Consider the following 14,444-nt stretch of genomic DNA (forward strand, 5'->3'; position numbering starts at 1 on the left):
TCGCCACGAAGACAATCTCGCAAGCTTTTTTTCTAACAACCACCAGAGAGAGTGTACTACAAAGAATAATTATGCGCTCATGGCATAGCAAATGTATGATACTACTTTGCGCATGGATTCTGCGAGTATGAAGATAGAAAATTAGTAAACGTCATTCAAGGGTAGAATTGTATCAGAATAATTCATCGAATATAGAGAGATATTACATCTTCTAAGTGTCCTGCCAATGAAACGCAACCTTTGGCTCGCCTTCCCCACAGTATTTTCTATGTGGTCTTTCCAACTGAAGTTGTTCGTAATTTTAACACCCAGGTACTTAGTTGAATTGACAGCCTTGAGAATTGTACTATTTATCGAGTGATCAAATTTCAACGGATTTCTTTTGGAACTCATGTGGATCACCTAACACTTTTCGTTATTTAGCGTCAACTGCCACCTGCCACACCATACAGCAATCTTCTCTAAATCGCTTTGCAACTGATACTGGTCTTCGGATGACCTTACTAGACGGTAAATTACAGCATCATCTGCGAACAACCTAAGAGAACTGCTCAGATTGTCACCCAGGTCATTTATATAGATCAAGAGCAGCAGAGGTCCCTGCAACATGGACATAACATTTCACCTCTGTACTGCACAGTGGTCATTGAAGCGTGCCCAGAGCGTATTGTAGAGGACTGATGGTGTTCACCAGTCTACAGCTCAGGGGTTCACCAAACCCACAACCAGCCAACAGAGAAAACCCTCTCTGAAGACTGACAGCGATGATATAGGTCTATAGTTACCCTCTTGTAGTGTACTGCGATCTTCGTTTTGTGAGGGGAACTTCAGTTGGAAGCTTTTAATTTGTTTGGAAAAATGTCTTGTAAAAGAGTTGCACCTTTAATGTGTGACAGAGGTATGAAAATTACACTAATTAGTACAGAAATGAATATTTCTTCCAAGCTAGATAGCATTTTATTTTCCAATGATTTTATCGTTCTCAGAACTTTTAGCTCATATGAGAGATTCGGTGTTGAGTTTGTTTGCTGGAACAGAGATAAATAGCTAATTTTTGATCCATTATTATGTCTTAAAATTACGCTATCTTGGTCTGTGGTCGTTTTTATGTAGCTTCATTTCTTCTAATTCCACATGTCTTTGGATTTAGTTTATGCACCTTTGATTATTTTGCCATTGATCAAACATCTTTGTCAAGCAGGTGTCGATGATATCGAGTAACTACAAAGTACTCTGGTAGGCCTACCGTACTGCGTTTGCGCTTGCGTTGAGACACCTGCCTTCCAGCAGCGAAATTAAATCCAAGTAGTTCTCAAATAAACGAACTTCAACGTGATGTATTTCTCGGGCTGCTGCCTAGTTTAAGTTGGATCAATTTGGCGAGGAAGTACATGTCGATTTCTTCTGCCACCATTCTAATCGAACACGCTGCTCCGTTTCGTTGCAATAGTACGTTTTCGAAATGATCTTTTAGAACTAGTGTGTGGCTTTTGGGGGTACCGTAGCGTAGGTTCCAACGCGCTGTTTGGAGCAGCTGGTGTACGCTTTTACACTGCTACCATTATGCTTCCAAGAACCAATAAAGAAGCAGTTCTTTCATAGATATATAAATTATGTTTTAAATCGTCAGTGATACAGATCTGTTGTTCAAATGCATCATTGTGATCGTTAGTCGTTTCTATTTGTCGGAATGGAAGACACTGAATTTCGTTTTTATAGATTCCTTATGCTACACTATTTCCTGCCTTTAATTATTCTATTTATTTATTTATTTATTCGTGTTCCGTTGATCTAGTAGACAAAAGAATTGTACGGATATGGAACGAGTCAAGTTTGACAATTTTTTTGATATATGGGCTACTCTAAGGGACATGCATTGAATTTGTATTTGATCATTTTCATATGATACGAACTTTGTGGTTGGTAGGACGATTTAATGTCCCGAACTTGCGTAACTTCGCCAGCACAGAAATCGAAACATTACGGTACCATCGCTGATAGACGGATCCGATCTATAAATGAAAAGACACATTGCTGTCCATGATAATATGAACTCATTAGATAAGTTTGTATAAAATAGTGTCACGAATTCGACATTTTCCAAGTAACTGTTTCATTATTCAGCTCAAATATACAGACATTTTCTTTGCTTCTATAGCTGGTTGCCATTCCTGACTATCATTTGTGACAGTGCTCCCAGGAACAGTTCCAGCGAAATTTAACACAAATTATCTGATGGCTGAACAAAGACATAACGCATTTCGGTAGCATTGTTATCTTAGCAAAAATGAAATTTAAGTAACCCGCGTATTCCGCAACGTACAGGCGCTTGAGGCAGGTCACCCGAAATCGATTCGCCGAGCGCTCACCTAGCGCCACCGACGCAGAGGAAAAAAACCCGAAGGTTCTGAAAATAGCTAACCGTTGCGTGGTGCGCAAACTAGATGTTATCGTAGCAGCGGTGCAGTTGGACTTTCTTAAATTTAACCATGGGATCTGTAGTTTTACGAACTGGACAGCGAATGCCCTTGGTTGGCTTGGGAACGTGGCAGGTAAATAACAGATTTACTGCTTGCTGACGGTCGCAGATGAGATGCACTAAGGCTTAGCACGGAACACATAATCTTCCGTTGACATAGGTTAGTTTACGATCCGCACGAGAAATGAAACTGACATTTAGATTTTGTCCGTAGGCTGCTCCTGAAGAAGTTGAACGGGCTGTCGAGGCTGCTCTCGAAGCCGGCTACCGGCTTTTCGACACTGCATTTAACTACAACAATGAGGAAGCTATTGGTAATACGTTAAAACGATGGATAGAGGCCGGAAAAGTTAAAAGGGAAGACTTGTTTATTGTGACTAAGGTTAGTAATTATGTATATATTCGATAAGTATTTATGCTTGCCGATTTCCAATTACTGCAGAATCAGCTTGATGTAACGAGGGATTCGGCTAGTGTTTTCTGCTTTGCTTTTTTTTTATGATCGCCATCATTTGTTTGCTCAATAGTAATGTCTGTACCAGTACTAGAGGTATATGAGCTACGTATCACTGATGCCCATTGACATCAAGGAAAGGGGAACCGGGTAGTTGACGTTGTAAATGTAACCGTTAATTTAGCTTTGCTGCAGTATTGCACTGTTGTTTCTAAGACTTTTCTGCAAAACAATATAAAATTACTTAAACATTCTATGTTAACTGCATATTTTCTTTCGAATAGAACAACTACCGGTACTGGGAATCATTCTGTAATTAATGGGGTTGTTGTTCATCGTGTGGCACTAATAGAGAACAGTAACGTGTGTAGAAATATATACAACTGCGAATTGTATTCGAAAATCTGTAATAATATGTGTTCGGACATACTGAGAGTTGGAAAAACGATTTTAATAATCATTAGGGTGAAGGAAAACTTTGTTTCAGTTTTATTTAGGTACAAGCAGCAGAGAGCAAACTACTACCGATTTGCGTCTATGTCCGTCAGTATTATGATCATTTAGCAGCCAGCTTTTACTGACGCATTGAACTGATGGCTGGAAGTAATACCTCGTTATCAGCAAAATATTACATTTTAAATTATTATGGAGGACCTGTTTAAAAACTTATAATCATGGTACTTCCTTCTGAACAGCCTTAAATTTTATCAGTAGAACGCTATTAGTTCAGCCGACGATCTATAATTCTGACGTCAGAGGTCCATTGTTGAAAAGACTGCAAGCTTATAATATTTTTATTGATTCACGTATTTTTTCATTGCTCGAAAGTATTACTATCAAATGTTGCTAGAATCGGTGTTAAATTGAGTGATATTAGATGTTGCGAAAAATTTAAGTCAGGTGGACTGTCTTCAGCGTTTTCTTTTAATAGAAGTTGAACACTTCGATTTCGTTGTTAAAGTAGGGTGTACCGTATTTTAACTAATTCAGAGACGGCGTGTTTATAATGATTTGCTTTAATTGATTCAATAAATATATACCATTTATCATGTTCTTCAAATCACTAGTCGTACATGGGACATTCCATGCCACACGGCCTAGAGAATCTTTCATGGCCATTATGTATTTTGTTGAAATTTTTTGTGGACATAAGCATACGTTTCTAATAAACATTGGTAAAGCTTCTTATCTGCCGAATTGTAGTATTTGTTTGATCCCGTAACAGCTTTCAATAATGCATCTCCGAGCTTCCGGCAATTGTCAGAGATCCCAGTCGGTATTATTTTCCTGAAAGAATGAGGACAAGGCTACCTTGTACAACTTTTTACACTGTCTTGCGTAAAATAACAATAAAAAAGATTTCATGAGCAATTTTCATGTCAATAATTTGAATCAAAATCTGCCGGGTAAACGGCCGTTTGAAAAAAATGTAAAATTTAGCGTTTTGTTTCCCCAGATGCAGGTACCTGATAAATATGAAACTTTGCATGTGATAATGTACCATCACCAGGTCGTAGAATATAAAATTTAATTCTCCTGCTGCTTTCGAATAGTGTACAAACTAAGAGCAAAGCCGACGATTTTTGTAAAAATGTTAAAATGGGGATTTTCATTCCATTTTCACAAAAAAGTATAATATTCTTCTGCAAATTCTCTTAAATCATTTTCATTAGAATGTCAATGTTCTAACCCACTAGCATTCTGAAGTTACTCAAATATTAAATATGAGATTTTTTATTATGTTTTACAAGTGTATTGAAATATTTCTTGGGAAAAGAGAGTTTTTTCTTTTTCCTGTTAGGAAAAGTTTCATAAGGGAACATAACAATAACATATGAACTTTATCGTCCAGGTTGCTTGCAGTTATTGAGAAAACGAAAAAGTGTTCCAATTTTTGTACGGTATATAATAATTTACTTGAAGATAGAGGGCTGTGTGGTTCCAAAAATAGCTTACACCTGTGATAAAATGTTTCTTGAATAATAGCTTACAGCTGTGATAAAATGTTTTTTTGAGGGCCTCACTTTTCGAGTCTATTAGCAAAATATGGATTGATAGTTACAACGCCCATGTGATAAAACTCAAGGTTACATCATGAGCTTTTTTGGGTAGCAGCTTGTGACATCTTGCTATCAGGTACCTACTGCTGCCACTGGATGTCTGACTTAAAGCTGCAAGGCTATTTCATTTCAGCACACACTCCACTGCAGAGTGTAGCAAAATATGGATTGATAGTTACAACGCCCATGTGATAAAACTCAAGATTACATCATGAGCTTTTTTGGGTAGCAGCTCGTGACATCTTGCTATCAGGTACCTACTGCTGCCACTGGATGTCTGACTTAAAGCTGCAAGGCTATTTCATTTCAGCACACACTCCACTGCAGAGTGAAAATTCATTCTGGAGCATTATTAATGTAGGCCTATAGAAGTGATTTCAAATGTCTGTGTCAGATTTTGTTTCATATGACCATAATTGAAAATAACATAAAGTATTTATTTATTATAATTTCCCTGTGATGAAAAATATAGAATTTTAATAAAAAATTACTGTAAAGTAGATTCAAACAAGACTGGGCCTATTCTGTTACGAAAGCACCACACTACACATTCAGCTACAGGCATCTGTACAATTTGTGTTTTTGACTTAACAATGTTCAGAAATTGTATAATTTTTAGAGGCAGCTTTTTAAGTTTTTTTTTACCAGAGTGCAAAAACATATAAAGTATGTAACAAATCTGACAAGAACTGTAAAATGTACTGCAGTCATTTACACAAGTCCGGAAATTTATGATTCGCTGAGTGTGAGATCTATCATCAACCTACATACCTGGTGGTCTGACATCACAAGCTGTGACCCCAGAAAGTTCAGGGTTTAATGTCGAGTGTGGTAAACTGACTTGTTTCCTAGTGTTGTAATTATTAGGATCTACAGTGAAAGGAGGCACATCAGTTGACATGTGGTATATGCCACCTTGTGCACAGTTTGAGAAACTGAAATAAATTTATTGTGCATTTCTCTGTCTGCTTGGGAACCATAACACCAAGACACACAAATAAATGAATATTGCCAAGACACACAAATAAACAAATATTGGCAATACTAAACTCAGGGTACAAATAATCTCCATTTCATTATAACCGCAATTGTCATAGGTCCATCATAGATAATATTATTTATCTTTCTAAAAATTAAATTATGGGAGAGGCAAAACACAAATTGGTGGTCAGTTACTTGTTCTATAAAATCACCAATTGTGTGCTGCTGGAAAAAGGAATATAGGAGTCTTGTAACAATGGTCCTATCAGAAGGATGTTCTGTTGTTTATAAATAGCAACAGGCACATATGGACAAACTGTCTCTGGTAGCATTTTCATAACTGTGTATAGCTTTTACCTACAATGTGCTCCTGCAGTCACTGATAGAGACAGTCACAGATGCAGTATATGGTGCCCTTCGGACATTGTCTTCAATGCAGCTTCCACCTGTTGTCACAGATGATCAAGCAGACTAGACATGGCATCCTTGATGGATGTCAGATCTGGTGACCATGCCCACCAAAAGAGGTAATCAACATCTTACAGTATCTACACAGGGCTTAGCCTTCTGGAAGAACACATTTACCTAATGTAGAAATGACAACAGAATGGTCTAGTTATAATCTGCTGAATGCTGTTAAATACAGTGCATTTTTCTAAAATTATTGTAAGGGATACTCTCAGATGTAGTTGACAAAAAATCACGATCTTATAATTTTCTGCAATTATGTGAAGTCCAGCTGTGCATAACATGGAATTAAACAGAGGCATAACAGTATTGTTATTGAACTAACAGACCATAATTGAGAGGTGTGGTGTTAATTCTGACAAGAAGTCCACATCAGAGAAATTATTTGGATATAACTAAGTCCTAATCAATTTTTACATCGAAATCTTCTCTCACACAGATAACATGTAAAATATGTAAAATATATTAAGCTCTTTCTTCATTATCGAGCAATTTTTTTCTACTCTGATCAGTTGTTGTGAGGCATAGGAAACTGACAGTTCTGCCTTGTCTGTTTCCTGATTTAACACAACAGAGTGCATGGTTGCTCACATCACACAACAGCACAAAATTCCTTCTGTTAATTTGGGAAAATTGATATCAGTCCAATTGTTAACAGTTGTTTGAACTCACTGAATGCATCTTCACACTTCAGTTATAAGACTGGTTGCAGGTGATATGGTATACATTATGGTTTGTGATATAGAGGCAGTTCATTTCCAGTTGGGAATCCAGGCTGTGCCCCTGGGTCACTGTCAAAGGCCCACTAGGATTACGCAGATCCTCATATTCTAACAATAACTGCTCCTGGCAACTAGCTTGAGCATAGGGGTCAAATTTGCTGTATTTGAATCATCTTTCTGCAAGATCTCCAAACTGGCAACCATCAGTCCCGTGGACAATTCCACATCTACAGTCCCAAGATTGTGTATCTTAATGGGCACTATCTGCTCATCATCTAGCTCCTCCTAAATGCACAACACTTCTGCAATTTTTCGTGTTCCTATAGCAGCTCCACCACATATAATATGTTTACCAATGAATTAGTTTGTATGATCACCTACAGTAGTTTTCCTGTAACTTGTGATATATTGTCCTGCAAAGTGATCCTTAGTGGATGTGTACATGGTCTTAAGTAGCTTCATTTATGCCAGAGATGAACCGTGTGGCAGTGTGGCACAATTGGCTGTTTCCCCCAGATGGAATGATATCCCATTGAGTTCTACCATGTGCTGATTGAGGCTGAGTCTGGTGCGATGTTCAAGCTAGAGATGTAACCCTAAAATTGTGCTGTAACTATTGTCTATACAAAACAAAACTTCCATGGTAAACTAGAAATTTTTATCACCCAAACCAAAAAATGAACACCACTGAAGCTGCCTAAGCAAAATTACACCAGTACACAAATTTTGATTGTATTAATTTTTACTGGGAATGTCAGGTTTCGGCTCTGGAGCTCTAATTGTTGTTTAATGGTGGGTTACTGTTCCCACCCAATGTCCACTTACTATGCCCCATTAGACTTTCGTCTGTAATCTCATTCCAGGTGCTCTATTCACCCAATTTTCTTACATTGCAGTTCACAGTATTCCTACCATATAACATATGTGACTAGCTTGTCCACGTCTGTTAACATGTAACTCCCATGATGAATATTGCTTTTCTATTCCCACATTGGTCACCATGTCTATCTCTTCTAATGCTGTCACAGCTGCTATAGCATCAGCTAAATTCTTTAGTAACTCTGCCCATACCATTCTTAAGACACTTAACAATCAACACAGAAATGTATCTGATGATGCCTCTGTTCTACCTCTTCCAGAAGGACCATGTGGGCATCATCTTAGTCCATCAACTCGTATGTGTTAACATTAAGCTTATCATCTTGTTCCTTCTCTCCCCCAATCCCTCTCTGATCGCTTTTGTGACACATTGTCGAACTGTTTGCTATAGTACCTACAGATATTTTTTTCTTCTGTATCACTGCACGAAGCCTGCCATCAGAAATTCCATTGCAGACTCTTTCTGTTACTCCTCATGATGCCTTCCATACAACTTAACACCTCCCAGCAAATATAATTTTGCCTTATGTAAAAGCTATTCCTCTGACAAACATCCCAGCTTTTCAGTTATTAATAGGTTATCTGTGGACACTAACATGTCCTCTCCTGCCTTCTGCAGAAAAGGAGAGACTAGGTTAGGAGTCTTGGATGGGAGCTACCATACTGGATGAGGACTAATCCCTCCCATCCTCTTTCAGTGCATTCCACTTTGATTTATTCTTTGAAGACCTTGTGTCCAAAAAAGGACAAATTTAAAATGAATGGAACCAGTACCAAAGCAACAGACATACAAGTATTTTCTGCTACTGAACACTTCTATTTTCTACATCTGAGCACAAACTATGAGCATTTCCTACATTATCTGGGGTAATTTCCTGGCCTTCTATTCACAGCATTAGACAGTGCATGTACAACCCATCACGTGTAAAACAATTCATTTTCACTCATCATGCTGAGGTGATGCCACTGATCATTACTCTACAGTGTCACTCTTAGGCACGTCTGATACCATTGTTATAACTAGTTAACACCAAAATTGCAGGATGGCTACCTCTGACTTCATAGTGCCATGTACAGGAAGCTGTGAGATGTATTTTCCAGTACAGTGATGAGTGCGGAGTCAAGAATTCTTTCTTAAAGGGGACATTTGGTATCATTAGCTGCCATTCACACAGCACTCCAATGGTGGTGACACCAGAGCCAGTCAGTGCTAGAGTGGAGGGCAGCTATGAAGGTGGATGTAGTGTTCTGCACAGAGAGAGGAAGGAGATCCATTTCAGTGCTGCCAATATTCTTCCATCAGTTCATGCACTGTCAGCTGTCTGTGCAGTAGCAGACACATTGTTTCGCAGTGAACTATATTAATGTGAATGCGTAGACACACAAAACACACACGCACACACTCACACATTAATTTGTCAGTAATCATGAATTAGCTTTTTCCTATAAATAATGACATTGTTTAACACTCCACCTTTTAAACAATAACAATCTGTTTTGTTAATCAAATGAATTTTCGCACTGCTTACAGTTGGCATCCACAGTGATCGAATTTTCAAGCTGTAAAAATGTGTGACCTTGAAGGTATCAGAAACAGATCTCTTAATGGGTTACTAAAAGCTAATTTTCTTTCTGCTACAGCATTACAGTATATGCATTTAACTGTAAAAAATAATGTACGGAAAGTTCTTGTTGAGAATAACGAATTATTTAGGAATAAAGGAGATGACTCAACGAAAGGCACAGGTTCTGTGTCATCAACAGTTACACAAATGAAAGGTACAGTCCCTACACTGGCAGTCGACTGAGCACAATGTAGGTAGACAGGCGTGTGCATGTGAGTGAGTGAGTTAGTGTGTGTGTGTGTGTGTGTGTGTGTGTGTGCGCGCGCGCGCGCATGCGCAACCTTGTGTGTTTGTGTGCATGTTTCTCCTACAGCTTGAGAAAGGAATTTCATTCTGTAGGCTTTGTTGATGATGCAGCAGTTCTGCCTTTTGGTGAGTTGTCTTCTTTATTCCTAAATAATTCGTAGTTGTAAAAAATTGTTTTATGAACGAAACTGCATTATTACTAGGCTAAATATGAATACTTGAGCTATTAACAGTTTACAATGCAGCTGCAGACATAGTCATACCATGTCATAAGTACCAGTAATTAATACGTGCTTGCTTCACTAGAAGAAATCCAAGCCATTGTATTCACTGTCCGATACAGATGACTCACTTTCAGTAAGATTTATAACAAAATCTTCCATAATTGCGACCCTGTCAATTTCTCTTATCATTGCATGATAACAGTCTACAGATGCTAGTTTTGCTTTAATTGTCGCAGCATATGATTAGCATATCATTGTCAAGTTCAGTTTTGTACTGTTGAAGCCAAATAGCTTCGCCGCTGATGCCATTGCTATGTATCCTGCATCAGTCGTGGAAAATGACACAGTTCATTATCGTTTGTAGAATCACACAATATATTTCTGACATGCCCTGTTCTGATTTCTTCTCTTCAATTTCACCAGGTGGGTCAGTATTTCACTCAAATGTACAGTGTAAGTATGTTCTATCACAGTTTCCTGTTTTCTAAAAACACAATGTTTCTAATCTTAATGATGTTGTATGTGTAAATATTAACAAGACACTTTTGGTAGATTCTCTAAAGCTGACAGTACTAGAGCTTCCTGGACTTGGAGTCGTATGTTTGGTGTTTTTCCTGGGAAATTAATGTCATAAATTCCAACCAAAAAATTCTCATATTTGATAAATCAAATTTTGCGTCTGACCATAACTCCAAAGGTATCTTTCCGTTAGTCACTTTAGCAAGTGACCTGTTGATGTGATGCACAGCTGTTGCTGTTGTCTCTGCTCAGAACTGTGTAGGTAAACCAGCATCAAATAACTTATGGTTAACTCTTTCCGCCAGTATTCTGTTACATGTCCTGCCTACTGAGGAGTGTAAGGAGTAGCCCCATGAGGCTACACTGACTGGCACAAAAAATGCAACACCCAAAAATGATGTGTAATCATTGTGTAATTATTTGTTTAATTGAAGTGAAGCACTCCAACCAATGTTTTGATACGGTTTGTTATTGGGATTGTTTTGCAAGCAACAATGAAGCGTTGATTGTTTATTGCCCTAGCCTCAGTTGTTGTTTCCTGTGCAACCTGGAAAACACATCATTGAATGTGAGTGAATAATGTTTTCCCACTCTTTTAGCACTTGTTGTTGTATACTGAATTTTTCCCCCTCCCAATCACATGTTTGTAGGATCTTTCTGTTGATGGCCGCAGCAGGCATTACGTTGCAGAAGTTTTGAGGACTACACCTTCCACAATTTCCAGAACAGAACAAAGGTACAGGGGAACTGGAGGCTTTGCAAGGAAACCAGGAACAGGTCCAAGAAGAGCAACATCGAAACGAGATGACCACTTCTTAGAACTTCAAGTTCTTCACAACCGCCACATCACTACTATTGAAGTACGAAATAGACTCCACCACCTTCGAAGTGTCACCTGTTAGTGAAAGAACTGTTCGAAGAAGATTGGAAGAAGCCAATCCGCAGTCCAGAAGGCCTACAGGTCTGGAACTCACCAGAGAACATTGCACACCTCAAATACATTTCACAAGAGAACACCTATGCTGGACAGTACAACAGTGGGATATAGTGCTGTTCACTGATGAGTAACTATTTGGTTTCCGATCACCTGATGGAAGAGAGAGGGTCTGAAGAAGGCGAGGAGACAGGTATTATCCCTGCACGTTCTCATCCAGGATGCCTTTTCAGGGTGGTTCTGTGATGGTGCGGACAGGAATCAATGAATCAATACAGCTGTGAGGGTGGGTTTGGTCTTTGTGGAGCATGGGAGACATACTGCACATCAGTATGTGGAGGAAATCCTTCTGAACCATGTTGTGACTTTCACTCCATTTATTGATGACGATTCTGCACTAATGCATGACAGTGCATGTTATGAGAGTTATTGGATGAACAGGGATTCATGCTATGGGTTGAACTGCATTAAGCTCTGTTTTGAATCATATTGAGCATCTTTTGTACCGGCTGTGGAGAAGAGCCCTCCAGCACTTTCCAAAGACCCTACGGAATCTACAAAATGCCCTCCTGGAAGAATGGGATATGATTCATCAACAGGACATTACCACGTTAATCAGGATCATGCCTGGAAGATTGAATGCCATCATTGGTGCAAGAGCTGGCAATACGCACTTTTGAAGATGCAAACAGAGATCTTCAAGATCGTCTCAGAGGTCTGTGAAGTAAAGTGTAAAGTGTATAACATCAAAGCAGACATGTATTAACTTTTATCAGCTTACTCAAAATTGCATTGAAGTGTGCATCTCTGGTCTAATTTGTTAAATTTGTTCATACACTACTGGCCTTTAAAATTGCTACACCAAGAAGAAATGCAGATGATAAACAGGTATTCATTGGACAAATATATTATACTAGAACTGACATGTGATTACATTTTCATGCAATTTGGGTGCATATATCCTGAGAAATCAGTATCCAGAACAACCACCTCTGGCCATAATAAAGGCCTTGATACGCCTGGGCATTGAGTCAAACAGAGCTTGGATGGCGTGTACAGGTACAGCTGCCCATGCAGCTTCAACACAATACCACAGTTCATCAAGAGTAGTGACTGGTGTATTGTGTCGAGTCAGTTGCTCGGCCACCTTTAACGAAACGTTTTCAATTGGTGATAGATCTGGAAAATGTGCTGGCCAGGGCAGCTGTCGAACATTTTCCGTATCCAGAAAGGCCCGTACAGGACCTGCAACATGCGGTCGTGGATTATCCTGCTGAAATGTAGAGTTTCGCAGGGATGGAATGAAGGGTAGGGCCACAGGTCGTAACACATCTGCAATGTAACGTCCACTGTTCAAAGTGTTGTCAATGCGAACAAGAGGTGACCAAGACGTGTAACCAATGGCACCCCATACCATCACGCCGGGTGATAAGCCAGTATGGCGATGACGAACACACGCTTCCATTGTGCGTTCACCACGATGTCACCAAACATGGATGTGACCATCGTGATGCTGTAAACAGAACCTGGATTCATCCGAAAAAATGACATTTTGCCATTTGTGCACCCAGGTTCGTCGTTGAGTACACCATTGCAGGCACTCCTGTCTGTGATGCAGTGTCAAGGGTAACCGCAGCCATGGTCTCCGAGCTGATAGTCCATGCTGCTGCAAACATCGTCAAACTGTTCGTGCAGATGTTTTGTTGTCTTACAAACGTCCCCATCTGTTGACTCAGGGATTGAGACGTGGCTGCACGATCCGTTTCAGCCATGCGGATAAGATGCCTGTCATCTTGACTGCTAGTGATACAAGGCCATTGGGATCCAGCAGGGCGATCCATATTACCCTCCTGAACCCACTGATTCCATATTCTGCTAACAGTCATTGGATCTCGACTATCGTGAGCAGCAATGTCGCGATACGATAAACCGCAAGCACGACAGGCTACAATCTGACCTTTATCAAAGTCGGAAACGTGATGGTACGCAATTCTCCTCCTTACACAAGGCATCACAACAACATTTCACCAGGCAATGCCGGTCAAGTGCTGTTTGTGTATGAGAAATCAGTTGGAAACTTTCCTCATGTCAGCAAGTTGTAGGTATCACCACCGGCGCCAACCTTGTGTGAATGCTCTGAAAGGCTAATCGTTTGCATATCATAGCATCTTCTTCCTGTCGGTTAAATTTTGCGTCTGTAGCACGTTATCTTCGTGGTGTAACAATTTTAATGGCCAGTAATGCAGTTGTCTTTCTTTTTTCTTTGTTGGACACTTAGATGGGACTGTACCATAATATTCTATCATAAGATAGAGGATTAGGGTCATTAAAGTGTCATAAATTTAAAATAAATTTTAGTTTTTGTAAGAAATTGAAGTGTTGTTTTTCGTGCTGGTCAGTGCAGTTTGTTCCAGGAGTTCTTGATATCTTTGTTACAGCACTTCTCATCATTGCCTCAGCAAATGATTTTTATTTTCTTGTCCACTTCGTTTTCCCGTAGGTTTTGGCAAGCCCTGAAATCCCAATACTGAGTTTATCTGTTATAAAATATATGTGCACATTTTTAAAATAAATTATCTCTGAAAATAATTAAATATTTATAATTCCCAGTGATTTAGCTTCCAAGGAACACATTTCAGTGTGAATCAACTGTAATGGTAGTGAATTTTTGAACCATTATTGAATGACAATCTGATTTTCTTTGCTTTGGCAAGTTTACCTCCCTTGGTACAATCTAGTAGCATATTAACATATCAATAATTAAACTGTCGCTTGTACTAGTGCTACAATACAACAGCAGACAACTGAATAGCAGTCACTTCACTGGTTATTTATCAGTTTTGTTGAACAAAC

General features: G+C 39.1%; 1 protein-coding gene across 2 annotated transcripts in view; it reads left to right on the forward strand.

Moving 5' to 3' along the window:
• The first annotated feature begins 2,377 nt into the window (after positions 1-2,377).
• LOC126463683 (1,5-anhydro-D-fructose reductase-like) overlaps positions 2,378-14,444 on the forward strand; it is a 70,719-nt gene continuing 58,652 nt past the window's right edge. Inside the window, exons 1-2 of one of the 2 annotated variants that reach the window (XM_050096179.1) lie at positions 2,378-2,552; positions 2,694-2,861. In XM_050096179.1, coding sequence (XP_049952136.1) covers positions 2,490-2,552; positions 2,694-2,861 — 231 coding nt within the window. In that variant the 5' untranslated portion in view covers positions 2,378-2,489. The remainder of the gene's footprint in view (positions 2,553-2,693; positions 2,862-14,444) is intronic. The other variant, XM_050096178.1, reaches the window with a different exon arrangement.

The sequence above is a fragment of the Schistocerca serialis genome, chromosome 1 (genome assembly GCF_023864345.2).
Source record: "Schistocerca serialis cubense isolate TAMUIC-IGC-003099 chromosome 1, iqSchSeri2.2, whole genome shotgun sequence".
NCBI lineage: Eukaryota > Metazoa > Arthropoda > Insecta > Orthoptera > Acrididae > Schistocerca > Schistocerca serialis.